The following is a 26,567-nucleotide window of genomic DNA, read 5'->3' as shown; positions in this document are numbered from 1 at the left end:
CGTCTCCTGGATATAGATTTGTCCATATCATGCAGAAAATAATGAGCCAAAAACTGTGCACACAGCGGCCTGGCTGTCTGAACACATGCTGGATCCTCTGACAGGCACTTGAGATACAAGGGAGAATCTGTACTTGACCTCAAAGAACTCAAGATGTACTGGGAAAAGATCATGATGAATGGGGAAGTACAACATCAGAAACAGAGTGTTACAGGAACACCACCACCGAGGCTTCCTAGATGATGGATGACCACAGGAGGTGGCGAGGAGAGCATGCCCAGTGAAGGACACAGAAGGGAGCAGCACCGAATGTTGCAGACCTGAGTCATACAGTCCCTCACTTTGTCATACCAACTTCCGCTTGTTGGCCTGGGGATCTAGGAAACAAATTATAGCAAACATGTAAGGTGGTTAAATTAAAAATACCATGTGGTTTTAATACTGACAACCGTTCTGGCTACCATGTGGGCAGCAAATTTTAAGGGAACAAAACTGGAGGCAGTTCAAAGGCCACTGTATGTAAAAAAATGAAAAGGTTTTGAATTAGGGTAGCAGAAACATGCTCGCTCTATCTATCTATCTATCATCTATCTATCTATCTATCTATCTATCTATCTATCTATCTATCTATCTATCTATCTATCTATGGGGTTTTTAATCACAGGATGTGGGGGATAAAGTTGTGGGAAGACTCCCAGATTTCTGGCTTGGGTGGCAATGCCACCAAACAGGATACAGGAAGAAGAGCAGGTTTCAGGGTGGGAGGTAACTTTAGAGTCAGCTATGCTGAGTTGAGTAGGACACTTCTAACGACACATCTCAGAGAGGCGTGGGCCATGGATGGCGCTCAGGGAGAAATGGAGTACCAAGGGGCAGGTGACACTGAGAGTGACAGAGCTTGGAGAGGGTACCAGGAGCATGTGGTGATGTCCTGGCAGCCAAGTGGCCCTGAATTTCAAGGAGAAAAAAAAAATAGTTTCAACTGGGATAGAAAGATCCAGCAAAGAAAAGACTAGAAAATGTCCATTAAGGAGAAAGTGGGAGGCACTAAGGACCTTGGTAAAAGCTATTTCAGAAAAGCTGTAACAACAAAAGTCAGGCTACAATTAGTTATAAGGTAAATAAGTGAGAAACAGAGATGATTGATTGAGGAGCTGTTAGACATAAAAACAGGGTTAAAGGCGAGGTTCAGGTACGTTTGTTTTCTAAATCAGTTGAAATCTCAATACCTTGAGATAGCCAACATTGACATTGCGGTGACCACCTGTTCATACATTCTTCTGTGCACATGCATATATAGAAAATATTTACATAAGTGTATATGTACACATATGTACATATACATACATAATAATGCAGACACAAAGAAAATTTATTTCCAACAAGATTATTATGTACTCATAAAGTAAAATTTGTCTTTATACCTAAACCACCCTTTCTCATCAGAACATACACTTAAAACGACGAAGTACGTATAGTCTCTCTTCTAAATCAAAACCCAAGCCTTTTATGTTATGTACACTATCCTTTGACAAAAGAAATCTTTCTTACTCCTGAGAAATGTAGCACAGAACGGTCAGCTGAGGAAGAGACACACCCAATCCTATTGATTTTTAGAACATAAAGAGCACTTACCCACTGCAGACATTTCCAGGGGTTTATACACTCATATGGGTAGACCCTAGGAGCTACACTTAGAGGGCAAACCACCTCCCAGCAAGGGGTACTGACAATATACACCCAAAACAGCGGCACCCAGTGAGTCATCACAGAGGAGCAAGTTCCACCCTGTGAAGCTTCCACACCTGCCTTCTGTCTCACCACCACAAAAAGAACACACAAAGCTCTCTAGAGTGGTGTTACAATGTCAACAAAGCTGGGAATACTGGTTAAACTGGCCCAGTCAGCTGAAGGGTCACTGGATTTGGTTTGGATTTGCTCTACTAGGAAATGGGGCAGAGGTCAGAACTGCAACACAGAAAAGGTATCCCTCAAGGACCTGCAGAGAGGAGAGCATGACATGGGTCCTTAAGGAAAAACTCTGAGTGTCATGTCATTTTTTTTTTGGTACAGGAACACAGACACAAGCGGCCTCATTCTGGCCACCGCTCTCTCCTCCCTCTCACTCCTTTCCTCACCGTTCTTATGCCAGTGTCCCTTGTACAGAAGTTTTCCTAGTAGTTATTAGAAGAAACGTGTTTGATAAAATAAATACCTGAATTTTAATTTTCAAACAGAGAATGAAAAACTAAATAGTCAAATAGCCTAACTGGAGGTGACACAACAAACTGTTCTATCAACGTGGAGCATCATCCCTTTTCTGATTCAGAATGTCAAAACTCAACTCTTTTGGTCTTCATAGACATGTTTTAAGGGAAGGAAATATTATCTACTTAGGTAAGAACTAGGTCCAATTGGGGGAGAGGGGATTTCTTTCCACCATCATGGAACAGACCCAGGTACAGAGTCAAGGACCGCTTTCATACAGCAGACACAATTATGTGGAACTCAAATGCAAAGCGGTGCACTGGCCACCCCGTTCTTCAGGAAGAGTGGGTAAGGGGCACTTCCTGCTGGGCTCATCACTCCCTAATCTCCTTGGCTCAGTTCTCCAGGGCACGGAAACACTCGCTCCCAGAAACAAAGTAGAAAATGATGGAGAAGATAAAGAGGACTTGCATCAACTGGTTTGGCTAAATTAGAAAAATAATAATAATTTTTTAAAAAGTCTATATTTTCTCTTCCTCCAAACTTTCCCATGACTCTGACAAGAAACAGTGAGAACAAGTGAATTTTTCAGGTCTTGAGGGCATACTGTTTTACAATCATAGCCACCTGAAAATGAGGCATCTGGAGGAAGAAGCCAAAATGGAACAGCTGTTACATGATATGCTCACAAGTATTTCCATAGCAAGATCATGTAGGATGGTCTCTATGTGTCGTCCCCACTGTTTTTAACATTCAGAGATCGATGAACCTGGTAATTTTCCATCATCTGCTTTACAGTAAACCAGATTGACTGAAATTTATGAGAAGATTCCTATATTATTTTTGTAAATCAGTCTCCAAGATCTTATAAAGCTACAGCTAATAATATCTGGCAAATGAACATATTGCTATTCACCTTGAATAAACTATGCAAACACAGTTCTCACGATTGACAGGACAATGCACTCACAAAGTTCATTTTGCCAATACCCTGAGAGCTTTGACGCTTAAAACCAGTATGTGATTCCAGCAGCTTTCATAAACAACAGTGATAACACTGGGTTGAATTCTCACAAGTGAACTACTTTAGCTTTCACTGACAAATATGAACTGAGTGTTCACGCCATGCATTTCCTATCAGATGTTTCATGCATGGTTTTCAAAGACATGAGTAACATTCAAGTAGATGTTGGAAAGGTGACACTCTGTCACTATGTGAGGTTGCATGGCTCATAAATTCCTTCTGGCAGTTAGCCAATTCTGTAGATTGTGTTCTTTCATTAGCTAGCACCCCACTTCTTGTTCTATATCTGCTCAGTAGTTAGAGACTTTCCTTTAATTTGCAGGTTTTGTAGATACAAGTTTATGTGTTCTTGGAACAATGACTTAAATTTCATCTCCCCAGCAAGTAACATTCCCCTTGATGGCATATGTCCATATATATGATAATATTCTACCACTAGCTTATTCAATCTAAACTGATAACAATCATTATTCATCTTATGCTAGCCCTTACCTTAGATTCAAGCAAAACAATATAGCTCCAACAAAAACAAATATTGCAGTAGCTGAAATGTATATATATCTCAAGATGACAAAGGAAGATAAAAAACGATGAATGGGAAAAAGAAAATGACTGAAAGATTCTAAGAATAAAAACTATCTGTATCATATATGCCTTGGAGACCACTTCTAAATGGTAAATGACATGTAATTTAATACTTGTTCATGTCTTTAATTGTTCAACCATTTAAACGTTTATGATGTACCTGGTTCATTGTAAGGTACTGTGAAGAATGTAAACATAAACAAAATATACATATTATAATATATTCAGAAGCTTACAATAAAGTAGCAGATACATGCAGAAAGCATTTTATATACCAAGGTGCCAGACATGGTTTAAACAAGTGCTATAAGACTTATAAGTAGGAAAGCCCTTCCAACTGCAGGATGTAAAGTGAGGCATTTAGACCGGCTTGAAGGTCAGGTACCATTTATTCTAGGCACAAAAAACACCCAGTCTTCAGTCTAATTAATATCTACTTTCTTTGGAAGTGGTCAAATAATTTTGTCGAGATTCAGTACTGACTTTATACGCCCACTCGGGAGCAAGAACTGCCCTAATCCCTGCTGTGTAGTCACACGTGTACTGCCAGGTACCTTAATTTCTGTTGGGGGGGAGGCCTGCACGTACTTAGTTCAATTTGAAGAAAAAAAAAAGTAGACAGTAATCTTAAGAAAATTGTTTCATCATACCTCATCATGATCAGACAAATGGCTGAATTAAAAGTATGGTACAAACTATCTGTAATAAGATCCTCTGTGTAAAGGTAGGAGAAACTTTAAATATTGAAACAAATCTATTTAATGTCTTTTCACACACCAGCAAAGACTCACTTGTCTTACTGAATAATGGGTGTATTGATATCGCAAGCCTTCACTGGCTTCATTTAGGTCATGTGAAGCAACGTCTTTGCAATGGAGAGAAGAAGGTATTCTGCCACTATACTACTTTGTAAAAATCATAATTGGTTATTTCTAGTATATTGGAAACATTATTGATTTTTAAAACCTAATCTTACAGCTGACCACTAAATTCTGATATTAATTATAATCTTTGGTTCAGTTTATTTACTTGGATTTTATAGTATGACAAATAATATTTTCCCCTTCCCTTCCAATGTTAGAAATCTCATTTCCTTTTTTGTCTTACTAGATCAACTACAAAGTAACAGCGATGGCTGCAGAGAACACTGACATGGCTCTCAGTATATGCTAGATGCTCTTCTAAGCACGTTATAAGCTCATCTCAGCCTCCTGACAAGTATATGAGATAGGTATTATCTCCATTTTATAAATGATACAAACAGGGCACAGAAAGATCAGGTAACATATAAAAAAATAAGAGCCCCTACAGATGTGAGCCAGGACAATACACCTCCTCTGCTCATCCTCATTTGGGTATAGTACATACTCAAGTTTTGAACTGCGGAATAAGATTCAAGTGTTAGGCTGCAGCTACAGACCAAATGCCCCCTACTGCCTTCAGACATTGAGATCCTAAAGCCCAGAGGGCTAGTATTTGCAGGGAGGGCCTTGGGAGGGTGCTTAAGTCATGAGGACGAACTCCTCATGAATGAGATTACTGCCCTTATAAGAGAGACCCCCCCCCCCCCCCGCAGAACTCCCTATGAGAGGAAGGACAGTGTGAGACACAGTGAGGAGTTGGCCATCTGCAACCTGGAATGGAGCCTCCAGCAGAAGGCGACCAGAAAATGTGAGAAAATAAATCTGCTGTTTCTAAGCCACCCAGTCGGAGGTATTCTGTTACAGCAGCCTGAACGGACTGTGATAACCTCAGAAGAGGAGGTGAAAGTGCGAACCCTCATCTCGTTCCTGAAACTAATGGAATCTGTACTACCTTTTGGTTTGTGTTTTGCCATAAAAGAGGGGTGAATTTGAGCCTTTTCCAGGAATCAGAGAGGACCCAAGGTGTCTCTCGCCACCTTAATGTCTAGGAGCCCATGTCATTCAAAGTCTAGCTTCACTCCTGGGCCAATATGCACAGCCCAACTGGTCAGTCATGATGACAGTGGTCCGGGGATGACTGGGCACCAGCACATGCTTGACAGCCGCCACATGGGAACTCACTATATCATAGAGAAGATAATGTCTTCACGGTTCCCATAACAGTTAAAATGTGTTACCTGCTTTTCCTTCTACCACCTCACAAAAAAGGCTACTCACTCACTATTCAACAATGGGTATAGGCCCTGGCCGGTTTGCTCAGTGGTAGAGCGTCGGCCTGGTGTGCAGGAGTCCCGGGTTCGATTCCTGGCCAGGGCACACAGGAGAAGTGCCCATTTGCTTCTCCACCCCTCCCTCTCTCCTTCTTCTCTGTCTCTCTCTTCCCCTCCCGCAGCCAAGGCTCCATTGGAGCAAAGTTGGCCTGGGCGCTGAGGATGGCTCTGTGGCCTCTGCCTCAGGCGCTAGAATGGCTCTGATTGCGGCAGAGCGACGCCCCAAGATGGGCAGAGCACTGCCCCCTGGTGGGCATGCCAGGTGGATCCCGGTCAGGTGCATGTGGGAGTCTGTCTGACTGCCTCCCCGTTTCCAACTTCAGAAAAATACAAAACCCCAAAAAGCAACGGGTGTAAATATGTGTATCCAGCAGGTGAAGTGAAGTTACATATGCCAGGAATTCTGTTGTTCAGCTTAAGTGCCTTTATTCTGTGTGTCTATAGTTTTCTGTGCTGATAACAAGACACGGGGGCTTTGTTCAAATAAAAGAAACGCTCTTTCCCCTACCTGTTTACACCCTGGAAACACCTAGAAGACTAGACTGCATGGCGCCCCAGTGGAACATGTGAGCTTTTCCTGTTCAGTGAGATGAGAACTAGAGGAGCAGAGCATTACGTGTGTCTGTTGTCGACCAAAAAGGTTAAAGGTAAAGGAAAGGTGGAAAAACAGAAAGAACAAGTACAGCCTCAACCTGAATGTTTTCTCATACCTGAGATGACACCCTTGTTCGCGACTCACACCGCCGGCCCGTGAGAGACTCTGGAAGAGTCCCAACAAACAATAGAATGGATTCTTTTTCACTTCCGCCTGACTGATGCAATGTGCTAGTCACAAAGGGCCATCCTCACCTGCTGCCCAAGGGTTATGTCTGAAACACAAATATGATGTCATGGGAGTGAACTCCCTGCTGATGGGATAACAAACCAAACCCAGGAGGTTCCTGAGAACTTTGTGATCTGGCCACTGTGGCAGGTTTTAGGTTGAGTGCTCAGGCTTCGCAGTTGAGTGGCTCTGGGTTTGAATCTTTTCTTCACCAGCTATTGACTATAGGACCTGGGTTAAGACCTCAAGTCCTCGGTTTCCTCATCTAGAAAGAAACAGTTTCTAAGATGAAATGAGATCATGGTTCGGTGTGATGCAGGGGCCCAGCTACCACAGAGTAGGTGCTCCCCTAGGACTTGCTGTGTGGGTCTTACCTGCCCCCATGACCCCCCAGCCCTCGCACCACTGCCCAGAACCTAGCAGGTATTCAAGTATTCCGCCCAGGTCTGAATATATCCCGAGACCTGCAGCCGCACGGTTTCAACACAGTCTCTCCTTCCTAGATTTGGACTTGCTATGTATCTGCTTGAAGTTAAACAAAAAAAAGTATAGTTAAAATGTTGGGTAAGGAGAGGATTAGCAACAGAAGAGAACTGGTGATATACTTCTTCTGAGGGAGGGGCGTCTCAGATCTGGACTCCACATTGATACAAAATGCTAAAGTCTTAACCATCTATTATGTGGACCAGGCTTTATAATGTTGTTTTAATTCTTTTAAAATCTGTTTATCCTGGGTACTTACAGATATCTCCACTTTAAACATAAAGGGGGAAGAAAAGAGCCAGGGTAGTTCTGGAGAATAATAATAGCTTTGCAATAAAGAGATTGCTCCTTTGCTGCCCCCTGAATTTTTCTGCCATGACACACACGGTTGCTGTCAGTCCCATGCAGTGTGTGCGGAAAGTAATGTCAACTCACAAACTATTTAACTGGGTTTTTTGTTTTGTTTTTTTCAGACTAGGCAGTGGCTTGTTATATTTTCAGCTCTGACAGTGGTTTTTTGGACAACATCTGTCAGGCAGCCTCTATCCAAGAAAAAATTTTGATAATATTACAGAAAATGAAACTAATTTCCAATATTAATAAGACAGAAATAATAATAAGTACCTGGGTTTTTCCATCTTGCACCAGTGACACTAAGCTAGATAACTCTGTTATTATAGGAGGTTTATCAGCATCCTCAGTTCCCGCCCCCCAGACTACAGCAGGCCCCTCCCCTCCCCATGTGACTACCAAGAAACGTCTCCAGAGGTTGCCCAATGTCCTGGGGATGGGAAGGTAAGAATAAACCCTCACTTAGTTGAGCAACCTTCTTGCTTAAACTTGGTTGAGAAACCTTGTTATATTGTTAAAGAAAAAAAGTCATTTTTTCTTAAGCAAGGAAGTAACAGTTAAGAATTGTGACTTATCCCAGGACCTGGCCAGTGGTTCAGTGGATTGAGCATCGGCCTGGTGTATGGACATCCCAGGTTTGATTCCCAGTCAGGGCACACAGGAGAAGCGACCATCTGCTTCTCTTCTCTCCCTCTCCCTCCTCTCACCCTCTACTCTCCTGTAGCCAGTGGCTCAACTGCTTCGGTCATGGCACCAGGTGCTGAGGATAGCTTCCTTGGAGTGCATCAGCCTCAGGTGCTAAAAATAGCTTGGTGTACTGGAGCAACAGCCTCAAATGGGGTTGCCGGGTAGATCCCAGTCAGGGTACATGTGGGAGTCTGTCTATCTTCCCTCCTCTCACCTAACTAGATAGATAGATGATAGATAGATAGATAGATGATAGATAGATAGATAGATAGATAGATGATAGATAGATAGATAAAAATAAAAAAAATTGTGACAAATTCCATTAGGGAAGTTTTAATCTCAACAAGTCAACCTACAATATCTATACTCTTCTTCTCAGAAAAATTTCTGTATCACAATATTGAAAATAGATCATCAGACTATTTTATTCAATTCATCAAACTTTCCTACATTTTTAAACACAGAACAAAGAATTCTTATTTGATGTAGGATATAAGTAATTGCCAAATATAGATAAAGCTATTAAATATGGTGTCCATTTCTTAGAACTTGAGATTTTTGTACATTTTCCCCCTATCGTCTGATGCTTCACTCCAAACATCCTTTTCTGTGGAATTTCTATCTCTGATGTTCCTGGCCTGCTCAAGAATGAAAAGGATGAGAGCATTCTTGCCAACCTCAAATTCCAATACCTGAGATGATGGGCTAACTTCTACTAGAAAGACCCTAGTACCCCAAAAGGTCACAGAGGGGTTTGAAAAGAAATCCAAATCGGTATATTCTTACTCATTTCTTTTCGGACAGATTTTATTTTGTTGACAAAATATATTTTAAGATGAAAAAGTTTTTTAGTATAAAACAGTAGAAATAAATTAGGACCATTAGGAAAAGTGTGAGTGAGCATGTACCTCTGCCTGGGGGTTAAAAAAAGTTTGTTTCCTTAAAAAACGGACAAAAATTTAACCTCAATATCTTTTTCTGCTCTTTCCTTGCTTACGACATCTAGATATCAACTCTGACTTCATCAGCACTTCCCCTTGCCTCGGTCAGGACTTTATTATCTTTGATCAGGTCGGTTTCAACAACTTTCTATCCGGTTCCTCTCACCTTCTCCTCCTCCTCCATTCCAAGCCAGTGCAGCAGGCAGGGGGTGGGGGTGGGGAAGGGTGGTGGCCTCATGTAATCTCTTTAAAACAAAGATCATGTGAGGCCCCCTCCTAAAGCCCAGAGATTATAGTTTCCATTACTCATCCTAGAATTCAAATTCCTTCATTTTTGTTCCAAGCTTGGTTTTTATTTTATGTTTAAGATTTTATTTATTCATTTTTAGAGAGAGAGGAGAGAGAGCGAGCAAGAAGGGGGGAAGAGCAGGAAGCACCAACTCCCATATGCGCCTTGACCGGGCAAGCCCAGGGTTTCGAACCAGTGACTTCAGTGTTCCAGCTCGATGCTCAGCCCACTGTACTGCCACAGGTCAAGCCCAAGCTAGGTTTCTAAACTTATTTTCTAAATACTCTTTCCCCCTCTACCTGACAAACACTTAAATTATCTTCACAACTGCCCCCAATCCGAACCTCTGCTCAAGCCGGCAGCTTGTCTAGGATGCCCTTTCTCCCCACATTCACCTGAAGGCCGCCCCTCCAGCTCCCCGAGGGAACTGATGTCTCCTTACTCACAGCTCCACCAACCAGGAAGGGGCTTCAGGCTGTTATCTGCCTCCTCCAAGGGAACAAGAAACCGGACTTCTTCTCTGGGCACCTTTATAAACCTACTAAAAAAGTGTTTGTCCTTTAAAGAGCAGTCAATTTTAGTTTGGTCAAAACTACTTACTGAGCCTAACTTCAGTGAGTTAAGCCTGCGCTAGGTTCTGGGAGCCAGGGCTGTCTTCAAGGAGCCTTTCGTGGAGAGAGGAGTAAGAGCAAAACAAAGACTCTTGGGCACAGATTGTTATGGATTCCAAAGCGGAAGGAAGAGAAAGGGTCTGATCTATACACGTGCTGTGGGACACTAGGAGAAGTACCTGGGGAAGGTGGGTTGGACGTAGGCTGTCACAACTGCATGGTGACTCTCCTGGTGAGCCCCCCAAGTGCTAGCAACAGCGAGGAACTGAGGTTTGGCGGGGGGGGGGGGGCTCTCTGAGGAACAACACCCAGCCCAATGGGGGCCCTGGCACCCAGGTGCCCACTGGCGAGCAGCACTTGGTCCAGTGGACAGAGCCTAGACCTCAGATGTCAGTCAGGAGGGTCCTGCATTAGACGGCAGTCTGCCTTCCTGTGGGGAACGTCTCTAAAAAGGCCAGGCCGGGGAGCAGATAACGGTGCCGTAGCTGAGGAAGAGCAGCCTGACAACGGCACAGAGCCCTGCCTGGAGGAGGAAGGAGGCACGTGGGGCTGGGGCATAGGGGAGGCCCAGCGAGGGCAGCTGGGAAGCAGGAGCAGCTCTGATGGGGACTGTGGAGACAGTGTCAGCAGACTTGGCACACAATCACTGCAGGGCCTTGGGGTGGATGGAGAACTGAAATACCCACCCAGCATCACTAACTTCTTCGCTACTAGCTTTCTTTAGCTAAAAGAAAACCGGGTGGAACGGTGTGAAGGGCTGTAAGGGAAAACACAACTGAGTATTAAACTCACGGAATACAAAAGACATGAAGGGAGAAACGGAACTCTTCAAATGCCTATGTACCCACTACATTTTATTGACCTCCAGTGATTTTTTTAACATCTAGAAAATAAAAGCTCTGTGTTGATTTTGCTGGTCTCACGCTCATTGATTGGCTTGACTCACTGTTAGGGACAAACCCCATGTTCCACAGACCAGTTCTAACAAGTCAGAGGCCCTGGTGATGTTTACCTCAGTAACAACGCACATGGATGTCTGAATCATCTCTCCTCCGGCCTTAAATGTCAGAAGAGTTTGCATGGGACAGGAGGTTCGCTGTTTTTCTATGTAAGAGTATACCTGACAACTACCCAGATGGGTAAGTGGTTTAACAGAAGGCCAGCACACAATTTCACGGAGAGTGAGTCATGAAGGTAAGTAGTTCCAATTCTTAGAAATGAAGTGGGGTGACTTCAGGAAGTTTTACCAGCATAGCAATCAGTTTTGGAAGGCATTATTAAGTCTGTTTTCCACAAAGAAGAAGAAAGAAAAGAAAAGAAAAGAAAAGAAAAGAAAAGAAAAGAAAGAAAGAAAGAAAGAAAGAAAGAAAGAAAAGAAAGAGAAAGGAACCTTAAAGCAATTCCTAAAAGCTGGAAGGGAGCCTTTTAAAGGTCACACTACTTCTTAGAGGTACAAATTCAAAATGGAAATCAAATTATGAAGCAAGGCGAGCCCATCCCCACCCATGCTATAAACACTCCATTAACAGCGTGGTTTCGGGAAGCTTGTTCAAAATTTCCACCTGATGTTAATCACATTATCTCATAGGTTAAATTATACTTGAACCAGAGTTATCCCTTTCAAGCCCCGACTTTCCGTTCAGTACCAACATGCGAGTAGAAAGGCAGCAGCAAACGGCAGCGCAGGAGTTCTGACCCCAACAACCACCCCAGTTTCGTGCCAGAGTTTTTGTTCTGTTTTCTTGATCCCAGGTGTTCTGTTTGTATATGATCTGCAGTATTCTGAGGGCAAACAGGGTAAAATGTGGAAATAGCAATCGAGGGATTCCCAACTTTTTATGAAAGGTACTTTATTAATGTTTTTAGATCAAGAAAAGCCACACAGTATGACACGAAATACCTTTCCACAGTATCTGCTCATGTTCCTCCTTTCTATATTTCCCATGAAGCTTGTATTTGATTTTTTCATTTTTCTTTTTTGTTCTAATATTTTTAAGAAGAAACTAATAAAAAAAATTTTCTTTCTCCCCAAATCTTACACACACACACACACACACACACACACACACACACACACACATACCCTCTTCCCCCTTTCTATTTAAAGCACTACTACCAACAGGGTCAGCCCCTAGAAACCAGCCAGAGCTGTGAGTAATCAAGTCTCCCTGGGACACCGCTAGCTGAAGGTGCCACCACGCTGTGAAAAGAGAATCATGTCTTTCTGAGGTCACCTTTCATCGGATGGTCTCCATACCTACTTCACACGGGCACAGAACAACCCAGTAAAAGGACTTTCTTTCGCTCTTACAGAAAGTACTTAAGACTACAACAGAAGTAAGATTCAAGGAGTTCTACACTACAACGAATGGAGTCACTGGTTGCTATGTCAGAGTCAACTTTTTCTTGTTTATTAATATTTTCAAACATATAGAAAATTATGGTAATGTGGACACACATATACCCTTCACCTAGATTTAATATGTTTGATATCTTGTCAAATAGTCATTCATATTTATGGGTTTTTTGCTAAGTATTTTATGCTTTTTAATCACATGCTCTCCCTAAATAATTCAGTATGTGCCTCTAAAAAACAAAAATATTTTCCTTCATATTTATAATACTAGTATTGCATTGATAAAAATAATTCCTTAATATTATCTTGTCATGAATATCACTCCAATTCTAATTTCCTTGGGTGATTACTCTGAAGCATTGAGAAGTGAGAATAGAAAGTTATATACAAGGTTAGTAACAACCTTTGAGTCATCCTTCTACTGAAGGTAGATACTTCTATAATTTCTTTATCCTTTTTTTGAGTTAAAATATCGGGGAAAATACCCATGAGTGAACAACATTGCCATCTAGCCTCTGACCACAAACACATGGTACATCAGCTACAGAAATGCCATCATTATAGAAAGAGGTGGAGTAGGAGAGAGTAACAAGCGTCTCTCGGGGGTAAAAAATGGCAATGACAATATCCCAGACACCAAGCTATTATATTACTTATATTACTCTTTCTTCTTTTCAATAATTATTCCTAAACTAGACAGATTCTTCTGACTCCATTATTCTTTAAAACAATAAATATGAAAAGCCTTTAGCTCCTCTATTTTATTTCCTGACTTCTCTTTAACATATCGGGACTATTACCTGATCCTTGCTTGCTGTCCCATTTTCCACTCGTTCTTAACCCCCTTGTGTAAACTAGTTTGCTCTCTGTAATTAACTGAAGTGCCCTTTTGAAGACCACCACTTTCCTAAGTCACACTTAAAAGACCATTCCCTCCCCAGGCCTCCCTGCGTCCAGCAGTTCCCATATTTCGCTTGCTCCTTCGTCCACCGGGCTGTCCTGAAAGCTCTTTCTGTCTGTGCCTTCTTCCTGGTAATTTACTCAAGAGATGGGAATGTCACCTGGATGAAGATGACCCCTAAATGTAGACAAGGACAAGGTTATGATAAATATATAGTTACTTAATTTTCTCCTAGAGCTGTGTGTGAAAGGAGAGAAAAGTGAAAGCTTTAGTCAACTAGCTAATTCTAACAGATCTCTTTCCTCTAGGACAGTTAGAATGCCTTCCAGTGGAAAATGACTTCCAACCGTTTCCAGGAAGAGCAGGAAGGGAAGCAGGCATGGAGCAGGTGGCATGGGTTCCAATCACGCTTATTAGCTCTGTAATATCCCAATATACTTAACATCTCTGCATCTCAGTTTGTACTTGTGCAAAATGCAGATGATACAACCTGCCTCATGGGATGGTTGTGAAAATGACAGGTGCGAACAAAAGTAAAATGCTGAGTTGACAAAGTGCCTAGAAAATATTAAGCACTAAATAAATTCTAGTTATTACTGTGACCTAAAGATTCAATTATGAAAAATGGTGATTTCTTAGACATCTAATATATATATATTTAATTTTTCTTCTTTTCCAGGTGAGAGGAGGGAAAATAGAGAGACAGACTCCCGCATGTGCTATGACTGGGATCCACTCGGCAATCCCTGTCTAGGACTAATGCTCGGCCCATCTGGGGTCATACATGTAATAAAGCTATTTTTAGTGCCTGAGGCAGAAGCTCCATGGAGCCATCCTCAGTGCCTGGGCCGAAGCACTCAAATCAATTAAACAATGGCTATGAGAGGGGAAGAGGTGTGTGTGGCGGGGGGAAGGGTGGAGAAGCAGATGGGTGCTTCTCTTGTGTGCCCTGACCAGAAAGCAAACCCGGGACATCCACACGCCAGGCCGACGCTCTACACTGAGCCAACCAGCCAGGGCTGACATCTAATATTTATTACTGGCAAAACTGGCTGGGATAATGCCCTTTAGCACATGATATTTGTTGTTCAGGAGTTTTTCAAAGAAAGTTTGGTTACTGTCCCTCTATCACCTGAGCTTTATTCCACCTAATAGAGATAGTGCACAAAATGTTGTTCAGCATTAGTAGTTACTTTGTAAATGGATGGTTCCTGCTAATTAAACTCACAACCAGAAGAATAAAATTAGCTTGTTTCAACATTTCCTTTTGTTCAGTAATTACAATTCAAGGTTATGTTAGTATAATTTTGCCTGAGACACACAATACACATCTATATGTCTTTTTTTTTTTTAACAGGCACTGTGGATATAAATCCAGGTGCTTGCTGAGTAAGGGCCTTGCCGAATTCATAAGCAATTCTTCCCAACCTTGTGCTCCAGTGTCACTTATTTCTGTACATATTGAAGCGAGGAGGGAAGTACTGAGATCATTTGAGCTTGTTAGAGATTCTCACCGGATTTGCAGGAAGATGAGAATTTAAAAATAGAAGCCAAATGTGGCTGGAGTTTATCTCAGATGCTTAAGTTCAAGCAGCAATCTGTTCACCCATGATGACTGTATGCATTCCATTGAACCATTTATATTTCTACACACGCAGTCAGAATTCCACTACGTTTCCAACTGATAGACCACGGATACACAGGAACCTCATGTTATGGTCCATTTGGTTTCTCAAAGCTGTGTCTCTACAGAGAGATTTTTGGGGGGCTGGTTTCCAGGAGAGAGGTGACCACAAGGAGGTGACATATACTTAGCACTCATCAGGTTCCAGACACAGCGTTGTGCCATTTACAGCACTTGGAACTTAGAGACTCATCATGACATTTTCTAAGGTAAATCTCCATTTTATAGATTGAAAACTTGGGAGTTTAGAAGGGAAAATAAAATTCCAGAGGCAACGGCAGGATTTTGTGGAGCCTGAACTTTATATTAGATTTAAAGGAGAAAAAAAATTGTCAAATTGTGAATATTAAATTCCATTTAAGGCCCTACAAAGGGTCAGCATTAAAGAGGGACCCTGAGACATGAGCTGCAATGGTAACCAACTGAGCTACAGAGAAGAAAGGAATTTGACGAACAAAAAATGAACTGCAAAATGAAAATCATTCATCTTTAGAAGCTCTTGCTATAATTAAGTGGCACTAGGTTAAAAATTTTTTTAAAAAAAGACAGATTTTGTTGTTCTTATTGTTGTTTAATAAATCAGGATAAGTGGGAGGAGTGCAGGGTAAATTAACCCTCTGATAAAGTGCCAGACAGTAATTTAGACAGACTGAGTAAGCAGAATGCATAAAAATTCTGATTTCTGTACTGTACGTTTCTTAGGACACATTTGCCCTTCTAGAAGCATTGAAAAGTTAGAAAGTTTACCTAAAATTTATCTGTGATGCTTTTCGAATAAAACTTGCATGAAAGCAGCAATCACTTTTCTAAACATGATGCCAATATTTTTTGAGTGGTTTCTCTACTGTTAGCAAAATACGTGATGCTGACTGAACACATTCCCTCTCCCAGAATCGGTTGTTGGTTATACCAAGAAACTCCTTCCATCCAAAATGAAAAAGTTATTTTGCCAGAATAAGGAAAGTCTTTTATTTTTTCCCCATAGTACATCTCATAATTTCAGAATGCAGAATAAGGCGATCTTATCACTGTATCTGAGTGCAATTTTGATAAAAATGTCAAGTCACATTTATCTTTTCTCAACATTTGATGACGTTATTTCTTTTCACAGGAATATTTCTGATAAAGATTAAGGGAAACTCACTCTGAATTGTGATTTTCTAAAAATACGGAGCTTTACTACTGTGCAGAGGATCTGTGAACAGAGCTGCCCAGGGCTGCCCAGGCTGGGTACTGCATAGTTCCCGGGACACCATGTACAGAGACCACAAAGTGAGGAGTGCCACCGAGAACAGGACAATGCAGTGGCCCCAACTGCAATAGGATACTGACTGAAAAGATGATTGCTACCCACTGCAGAAAATAAGGACATGCTTGAATAACGTAGAGGGGGCATATCATAGAGATTCATCAGCCAGCTTGTACCCAAACGCTAAATTTGGGACAATTTGAGCATCAAAATAAATAAGAATAAAAATTTTTATAACACATTGAATGGAGAATCCATAACTCCATGTTGATAATAATAAGTGAATATATAAAAGGAAAAGAAGAAAACTGAATCAGACAGAAACATCAACAGCTGCCCGAGTGGGTGAGGAAAGGAGAGTTGGCAAAAGAATAGGATACATCCTTACAGAATGTCCAAGTGTTTCCTTCTAAATGTTCTAGTAACCACAAAGTAAATGGTAATAATATAGCAGACAAATCAGACAACACCTTAACCAAGTGATCAAAATTAATGGCACCAAAAGGGACATCACAGGCCTCCAGATGTGACTGTCTGAGGAAACATCCCGTACATAAGTAATCCAACCAAAGGCTTTATCCCAAGGAGACCGGGAAGCCCAAACTGAGGGCAATTCTATTAAACAACTTCCTATTTTTTTTTAAAAATGTCATGAAACACAGGAAGGCTGAGGCATTGTTGAAAGTAAAGGAGACTAAAGGGACATGACTGTTAAATTCAGAAAGTGGTCCCAGACTGAACTCTGTCCTGAAGGGGGAAAATGCAATAAAGGTCATTCTGGGGGCATCTGACAAAACTGGAACATGGACTGTAGATTAGATAAAAGTATTAAATGTCCTGAATTTGCTAATAGCACAGTGATTACATAAGAGGATATACACAGTGAATTATTAGGGGATATATGCTGACTACTCTCAAATGGTTCAGAAAAAATACTCGTGCTCTGTGGATACAGAGAAAAACCAGAGGGAGGACGGGAGGAAAGGAAGACAAACACAGAACATTAATGTTAAAAGTGTGTCAGGCTAGGTCCATGGCAAAAGGGAATAGATGACACTACTGCAACCTCAAAACAAAAAGGTAAAAAAATATGACACTATTGCAACCTCAAAACAAAAAGGTAAAAAAAAAAAAAAGAGCAGCCAAAACCATTTTGAGGGGATCAGTGTTCAGCTTGCTTTAATGAGCAGAAAAGTAATTCAACTTGTAATCAGTAGTGCAAAATAAAGAGTTAAAGCTTTAGAAACATTTCGTTCCTATCCTTATAATTATCCCCATGAACATATATGAGCCCTTACTAAGTGATAAGTACTCTGAAAAGTGTTTCATTCACGGTACCTTAGTCTTCACAACGACCCGAAGAGCAAGGCGCTCTAGTTTCCCTCACTTCACAGATGAGGAAAACGAAGGCTTAGAGGTATCGTGACTTGCCTAGAGTAATACAGACAATAAATGGCAGAACCAGAAATCTAACTAGGTTGATTGCAAAGCTGGTTGATTTATTACTATGTTAAACTTATTTAATTTCTGATTATTTATTAATTTTCTTCAAAGAAAGAGGGATGAACCTCAACCTAGGTGAAATTCTGACAAATGAGTAAAGTATGCTTGGATAAATTATAATTACAGCACTAAATAAACCAGAGAGATAAAAATGATATTTTTGGTCTCCATAATTCACTTTATATTCTTTTCTTCCAAGGGCTGAAATTTGTAATATACAAATTCATAGAAAAAATATATACCCCAACATGTCCTTCAAAATGATCTTTTCAAATATCTCATAAACCATTTGGTTCTTGTAATAGAATGAATGTTTGTGTCTTCCTCAAATGAGGTGTTGAAGTCTAAATCCCCAAAGTGATGGTATTTGGAGGTGGAGCCTTTGGAAGGGATTTAGATCATGAGGCTGGCACCCTCATGAATGAGATTAGTGCCCTTACAAGAAGAGACATAAGAGATATGATTACTCTTTCTCTACCATGTGAGGACACAGCAAGAAAACCAGGCATCTGCAAACCAAAAAGTGTGCCTTCATCAGATACCAGACCTGCTGGTGCCTTGATCCTGGATTTCCCGGATGCTAGAACAATGAGAAATAAATTTCTATTGCTGGCCCTGGTTGGTTGGCTCAGTGGCAGAGTGTTGGCCCAGCGTGTGGAAGTCCCAGGTTTGTTTCCCACTCAGGGCACACAGGAGAAGTGACCATCTGCTTCTCCGCCTCTCCCCCTTCTCTCTTTCCTCTCCTCCCACAGCCATGGCTCAAATGATTCAAGCAATTTGGCCCTGGGTGCTGAGAATGGCTCCATGGCCTCACCTCAGGCACTAAAATAGCTTGGTTGCCAAGCAATGGAGCAGCGGCCCCCAGATGGGCAGAACATCGCCTTGTATGAGCTTGCTGGGTGGAAACCAGTCTGGACATATGCCTGAGTCTGAGTCTGTCTCTGCCTCCCTGCCTCCCGCCTCTCAGTTAATTAAAATAAAATTTTGTGGCTTACAGTCTGTCCAGTCTATTGGTATTTTGTTCTAGTAGCCTAAACTAAGGTAGTCTTATTTCAAGTTTTTCTTCCTTGAAATATATTTTCTCTTCTTTCATACAAAGTGGTGGTTCTTAGTGGTCATACTTCCTTTTAGTCTTCACACCTCAATATTACTTTAAACACGTATTATTTGCAACCCACTGCCCAATTTCCCTATTCAGTGTAGTACGGCCTTCCTTGCCTATGAAGAGTACGACTAAACGTACTGTATATTTCTTCCCAGTGGAAGCTGAATGACTGTTCATAAAAAATAATATGTTCAAAACAATAAACATCTGCAAATACTTGCAGGTGTTTGGGGACATTTTATCATCTGACCCAGTGAATACCCATCTCAGAACAATGAATCCTCAACCATGAATGTATAATTTAACCACAGGAGGAGCTTTTAAAATCCTGATGCCTAGTCCATACTCAAGACCAATTCAACCAGAACCTCGGGAGATGGGACCTGGGAATCGATCATTTTAAGCTTTCCTGACAATTCCAATGTGTAGCCAAGTTTGAGATCACTACCTCAAGTGTCTGTAGCCATAAAGAATCATACCTTTTGGGTAGAGAACCAAAGGATTCACAAAAGCTTTTTGGAATTGGTCTCACTAGTTAAGGAATGGTGAGTGAAGATATGTGTGAACGTAGGAAACAGTAACTGAATGAAGACTGAGGACATGTGCTAAATGAATGTGATACACAATGGGTACATCAGGAGACCACATGGGGACAGCAGGTGACACCTGCACCTTCCAGACACAATGACAAGCTCACAAATGATAAATGATAAAAGCAAAGCTCAGGAAGTCAACTTCAGCCAGGTAATGGCGTAAATAGATAAGTATCTGGATGGCCCAGGAAACAGTGAGGCGATGAATGGAGCTGGAGTGGGAGGTTGACTCTTCAGAGCAGGAAAATGAGGCATGAGGAAGTAGACTGGCACTAGCCCTGAGGGGGCCTGGAGCAACACGGTAGAGAGGCCAGCGGTGGTCTGGAGTCTCTGAACAGGTTTGAGGAAATGATCAAATGAAAACTCTCCTTTGGAAGGAATGATCTGACAGCTACTCATATAGTTTTGGGAGAATAACTAAAATTCTATCTACAAAGAGAGAAAAACATGATAGGTTCGGTAAAATTGGATGTTCATGAAGCATAATCTTACACCTTGCTTTTCAATTTTCCACAAAAGAAGGAACCAGAAATGGGGCCTGCTAAGAATAGTGTGGATCGCACCTGCTGTGGGTCCCACACACAGGAGACACTGGGCAGCCTGAGGGTCTGACTCATCTCTGCCCCGTTGGCTTGGCTCCAGCCTGAGAGTAGTAACACTTTCTCTACTACACGTTCCTCTTTTTTCTACAAAGGCTACACCTACGGGTAAGAAATAGAATTCTAGAGGACAATATTTCAGATCAGAGAAATGCTTTCTTATTTCTTTTTGGGGGTGAAAAAAAGGATTTTTCAGAAGCTGAATAATTTCTAGGTCATACTGGCAATTAAAGACTTCTATGAATAAAAAAAGGGGACTGAGACATTCATTCATTCATTCATACAGCAAATATTTATTGAACATGTAGCATTTGATGCTGTTCTAGACATTGGGAAGAAATACAACCAGATCCCTTTTCCAAAATAAAAAAAACTCTCTGGGTACCGTGGAGGTTTCATTCAAAAACTTAATAGCAATCTAAGGCTACAAAATTTATAGCTAATTTACTAAAGTATCTTGCTACAGACCTTTATAGCCCCCCACCCCCCAAAAAGTCAAGGTCCTTTATGTAATAAACTGTAAGTACCAGAGAAAGTACAGAGTAACATAAATTCTTTTTTAAAAACTGAATTTGTATATGTATGTTCAAGCCACTAGATGTACCCTAAACTCCCAAAGAGTACTAGCACATAAATGTGCTCAATAAAAATAATACGGCATCCTGACCAGGTGGTGGCGCAGTGGATAGAGTGTCGGACTGGACCCAGGTTCGAGTCCTTGAGGTTGCCAGCTTGAGCGCGGGCTCATCTGGCTTGAGCAAAAAAAGCTCACCAGCTTGGACCCAAGGTCGCTGGCTCGAGCAGGGGGTCACTTGGTCTGCTGAAGGCCCACGGTCAAGGCACATATGAGAAAGCAATCAATGAACAACTAAGGTGTCGCAACAAAAAACTGATGATTGATGCTTCTCATCTCTCTCTGTTCCTGTCTGTTTGTCCCTATCTATCCCTCTCTCTGATTCTCTCTCTGTCCCTGTAAAAAAAAAAAAATTACAGGGCATTGTTGAGGGGAATGGTGTTCAAAGGGGGTTGAGAAGGCAGCTATTAATCCAAATTCACAAAAGCAGTGAGGTCATCTCAGCTGCCTGTGTTCCAAATGCCGCGTCTGCAGAGAGGGGCATGTCCAGGTGCCTGAACTTCCCATTCAATCCTTTTAAAACCAGACCACATCGCTCATTTGTGGAACGGTATCTTGTGAGATCGTGCCATCAAAGTCGTTCACAAAAGCAACATTCATATTGTGTCCAGGGTTATTCAAGACCCGGAGCTCAGAGGTTGGCTACACCTACTGACTGTCATTCCAAGACTACAGAGGCATTCTTTGTGTTTGTAAAATTTTTATTTAAAAAATATCTAATAAGAAGACACATTTAACTACATGCACTAATTAGAAATGCCTATGACAAAATGAACCTCAGCTTTCAATGATCAATCAAATAATCACATGGAAATGTTTGATTCTCCTTTTTCAATGTCTTTTATACTCTCTAGTTCTATTATAAACTTTCTAGTTTATAGAAAATTCCTATGTTTTCACTGTGGAGGAAAACATTAGCCTATTCAAGTCCCCTCCCCCTCCCCCTCGTCCTTCCCCATGAGCGGAGCCGTACCTGCGTAGTGCACTGGTATCTCGATCTTGGGCCCGATGACGTAGTGCCCTTCCTCCAAGCTGTGGGCGGTGATGGTGGTCCACTGGCGGCAGGAGTGAATCAGAAGGTAGTCGTTCTCCCTCAGCCCTTCGACGCATTCTCCTGGAAAATATAATTTTACATAAGAAACTTAGAATTAGCGTGTGCTTGCTCCACACTCTGCAATAAAACTTCAGTAGTTAATACTTTACTGGTGCTGCCCTGGCTGGTTGGCTCAGCGATAAGAGCGTCGGCTTGGCGTGCGGGGGACCCGGGTTCGATTCCTGCCCAGGGCACATAGGAGAAGCGCCCATTTGCCTCTCCACCCCCCCCCTCCTTCCTCTCTGTCTCTCTCTTCCCCTCCCGCAGCCAAGGCTCCATTGGAGCAAAGATGGCCCGGGCGCTGGGGATGGCTCCTTGGCCTCTGCCCCAGGCGCTAGAGTGGCTCGCCCCAGAGGGGCAGAGCATCACCCCCTGGTGGGCAGAGCATTGCCCCTGGTGGGCGTGCCGGGTGGATCCCGGTCGGGCACACGCAGGAGTCTGTCTGACTGTCTCTCCCTGTTTCCAGCTTCAGAAAAATACAAAAAAAAAAAATACTTTACTGGTGCAGAAGTTGATAGTTCATTCCAACAGGAGATAAAGTTCAATAATGAATTAGCAATAAAAAAAGGCATTCCATGCCAAGTTGACAATTTCACTCAAGATTCCATAGAAATGTTTCTCAATTATTTACAAAGAAACTTTCAAATACCTCATTTTATCTAAATAATTATATTTCAATGATTATGAAACAAATATTATGTACTTACATTAGGTAATACTTAGATGCTTTGCATATATATGTTATTGCATGTGGTACATTTAACATGGAGGTAGGTATTATGCCTCCCTTCCAGGTAGAAAAAAGATCAGTGTCCAGAATTTAAATAACATATCTAAACCCACAGATTAAATGTGGAAAAGAGAAGATTCAGGCCTAGATCAGATTGATTCCAAAGCTCATGCTCTTAAACACTACAATATAACTACCAAAAATAAATAATAAGCTTATCTCTCTGTTGAAACAGTACTTAAAAATATATGCCTCTTTCTCCTTTTAAATTTTATGTGTTTTGCCAGTTCTCTCTGGCTTCCTACCAAACTCCCCAATTAAAATTATCTTCACTTTACCATTTTCTGATGTATCCTTTTAGCATTTGAACCGATGACAAACTACTCCAAAAGTGAGATCCATTCCTTAAAACTTAAAAGATGGTTTTCTAGATGCTGAAATGATCCATCCAATTAATCTTGGTTTAGTGATTTTAAATGTTCCAAGAAAATACCTGAAAAGGCTAATTCCTTTATATAGGAAACCATCAGCCTTTCTTATTGTAGATGTTCATTATATTGCAATAATTAAAAGTTACTGGTGATTTAAGTATATGTTTTGAAATGGCATTTATAGAACCCCCCCCAACATTCTTAAAAAGTTTCAGTAATTTTTCAATAACAACAAAAAAGCAGAGATGGCTGTAATGATCAACTTATCATAACCCTAAAAGCCACCAAATCTGTTCCCAAATCAGTAACAGCATAATCTTTAATACAGTCCTAATGCAAGAAATATGCTATCTTTGTTGCAGGAAATACTAAAAGTTAAAAGCTTTACTTGTGGGGAGGGCGGAGGGAAGAAGCAGGCCTAGAAGTGGAGGCCCCTTAGCAGGAGGGGGAGGGTCCTGGTGAAGAAAACACATTTCCAAGCCTGACCCCCCGCCTGTATGCTTTGGGAGGGCCAGTATTATAAAGATGCTGTCTGGGGAGGCTAGTGGTATTTATTCAGCAGCCCTTTGCGTCTCTCAAGTACGTTAGGGCAGGAAAGAAAGATCTAGAAGCACTTCCTGTAATACAGCCCCCTTCAGAGGTCTCCATCAAAGGCAGAGGGTGGGAAGGGCACATCCCCAGCAGTTAGGAGTTCTAAGCATGGGCTTTGAAATCCAGCTGATCTGGTCTGGTCAGCACTGTGTGGTCCCGGCCGGCCCCTTCTCTTCACCCAGGAGATGGGGCGACAGTCCTTGCTTCACAGAGCGGCTGTACAGATACTTGGTGGCAGTGATGGGAACTGTGGAACACTAACTCTGTCATATTAGGTTAGGAGTAATGAGGAAACATCAGCTCTTACTTATTTACTCTAAGCTTGTTCTCCCTAAAATTTAATCCTATATATACACACTGTAATTTAGGTCGTATCGTCCTTTTATAGGTGCTGAAATGATCTTCAGAAAAGTCAAGAAACTTACCTGGAGCTGCACAGCTAGTAAGTGGCAGAAACTGACCCAGGATTTCTCTCTTCTTATATGATATATAGCTCTCCTGTTCTTCCAACACCACACTGTCCGAGGCCTTGAAGATCACTGAGAGTGCGGTGTTAGAAGAGCAGGAGGAGATGCAGAGATAGAGAGAGAGATCCTGAGTCAGTTTCTGCCACTTACTAGCTGTGCAGCTGTTACCTTGAGAACTACTGACAGCCCTGGCTGGATAGCTCAGGTGGTGAGTGACATCCGGGTACGGGAAGGTGGCCAGTTCAATTCCCGGTCAAGGCACATACAGAAAGAGATTGATGTTTCTGTCTCTCTCTCTCCCTTCTTCTCTAAAATCAATCAGTCAATCAATCAAAAAGAAAACCACTGACAATAATCCAAGAAACAGGGAGAAACTGCCCTTTGGCTCCAGTCTTGCTCCTTCACTCAACCAGTATGACAAGCATTGTTCCCAATACTTGAGACACAAATTGGGAAACAAAACAAAGATCTATGCCCTAGAACGCTTCCTACCCAACAGGAAGGAGACAGAGAGGGCTGTGAAGAACGATCAAGTTATGAATTAATTAGAAAGTGAAAGGTACTTTGGGTAAAGGGTCAGACGATCAGAAGAAAGGGGAGCAGTCTACAAGTTTGTCATTTTATCCAGTAAACATGTGTTTACTTATTTTGCCTTTAAAACACAACTTTGAGAAATAATAACAAAGAAAGGTAGATATTTAAGGTGTACAATTTGACAACCAACACTTATTGAGTATCTTTTATGCACAAAGCAGTGCGTGAGTGGGCAAAAATGAAACGATGACTTTTTTCCCTGCATCCAGGAAGTCAGATTTTTGTGAGATGGATTCACACTGAATTCAGTGTAAGGGAGGACATGAAGGGTGCTATGCCAGAGAAAGAGGGTATCTAGAGTGTAGATGGGGGCTTGAGCAGAGAAGACCAAGAAAATGATAACCGGCCCCAGCCAGGCGGTGGCGCAGTTGATAGTGCGTCAGCCGGGGACACTGAGGACCCAGGTCCGAAACCCTGAGGTCGCCAGCTTAAGTGCAGGTTCACCAGCTTGGGCGTGGTGTTGCCAGCTTGAGCGTGGGATCATAGGTATGACCCCATGGTCACTGGCTCGAGCCCAAGTTCGCTGGTTTGAGCCAAGGTCACTGGCTCAAGCTGGAGCCCTCTTGTCAGGGCTCATATAAGAAAGCAATCAATGAACAACGAAGGATTGATGCTTCTCATCTCTCTCCCTTCCTGTGTGTCTGTCTCTCTTTCTGTCTTTCTTTCTCTTGCTTAAAAAAAAAAATGTTACCATGAATATAAAACATCAGGGTTGGATTCTTCTCTGACGGATGAGATAGTCTGAGATGAGAAAGAGGCAATGGGGAGCCACTGAAGGGTTTTGGATAAGAGAATGGTGAAAACATTACTTTGGGAAAATTAATCGGGTGGTGCTAGAAAAGATGAATGGGAGAAAGGAGAAACCAGAGCCACGGGGTGTATGCAGGAAACTCGGAGGGAAAACACAGTGCTATTCAGGGAAAAGAGAAAAATGTCATTTTCTGCAACTAAATTGTTATATCATAAAAACTGTTTTAATCTTATTCCACAGTGGGCTCTAAAGAGGCAGCTAAGAAACAATTGCAGTCAAGTTAATCAAAATGAAATTTTAATGTTAAATCCTACTGCTAGCTGATGTAGTAAACTCTATCAAGAGGATTCAGAATGATTTTCAAAGCTATAAAGTAGTAAGAAATCATGGCCTATTTTTAAGCTTAAGTCTTTTTTTAATTTTTTTAAACAGCTAAACCATGTGCCTGCTTTAGGCAAAAAAAAAAAAAAGTTTCATAAAAATTGTCTAGAAATAAAACAATGTAATCCCTTAAAATATCCTAGGGCAGGCCACTAATAGAGAAATTGCATTAAGTGAATTCATAAAGTAAACAATTTTTTTTGTGATATAATTATCCTGTTGCTTAACTGCTATGTATAACATACTAAACATATATTTAGCTCAATGATGTAGTAACTGGGAGTCTAAAAGAACAGTTTGTTAAATTCCAAAATATAGTAATACTATCCTGAAGTTTCCCCATAACCAGTATGCTTCTGGGATATATTTTTCTTGTCAAATTTGAACTTGACCTCTTCAACATTAAGTCTAACATACCTGTTTAGTTATGAATCCTTCAAAGAACTAAAATCTATGAATCCTTCAAAGTAACTCTATTTAAAAAAATAGAATCGATTCCAAGTTTTAAAATAACTATTGATTACCTGGACATGCACAGATTCTGCTTGTTTGGCTGTTGGGTTAATATAATCTCCATTTCCGACTTCATCTTGTTACCTTCTCTCAGTCCCCCCTCCCTTACATTAGCTGTAACTGTAGGAGTTAATCAACGTTCCATCCCTAGACCATACAGCTTTTCTCTCTCCTTTACATTTTTTTTAGCGAGACA

General features: G+C 41.5%; 1 protein-coding gene across 2 annotated transcripts in view; it reads right to left on the bottom strand.

Annotated features, from left to right (window-relative positions):
• GAREM1 (GRB2 associated regulator of MAPK1 subtype 1) overlaps nt 1-26,567 on the bottom strand; it is a 199,201-nt gene that overhangs the window by 107,542 nt on the left and 65,092 nt on the right. For both annotated transcript variants that reach the window (XM_066246166.1, XM_066246167.1), the window contains exon 2: nt 21,794-21,934. In XM_066246166.1, the coding sequence (XP_066102263.1) occupies nt 21,794-21,934 (141 nt within the window). The remainder of the gene's footprint in view (nt 1-21,793; nt 21,935-26,567) is intronic.

The sequence above is a fragment of the Saccopteryx bilineata genome, chromosome 11 (genome assembly GCF_036850765.1).
Source record: "Saccopteryx bilineata isolate mSacBil1 chromosome 11, mSacBil1_pri_phased_curated, whole genome shotgun sequence".
In the NCBI taxonomy this organism is placed as follows: domain Eukaryota; kingdom Metazoa; phylum Chordata; class Mammalia; order Chiroptera; family Emballonuridae; genus Saccopteryx; species Saccopteryx bilineata.
This window is presented reverse-complemented; position numbering and strand designations above follow the sequence as displayed.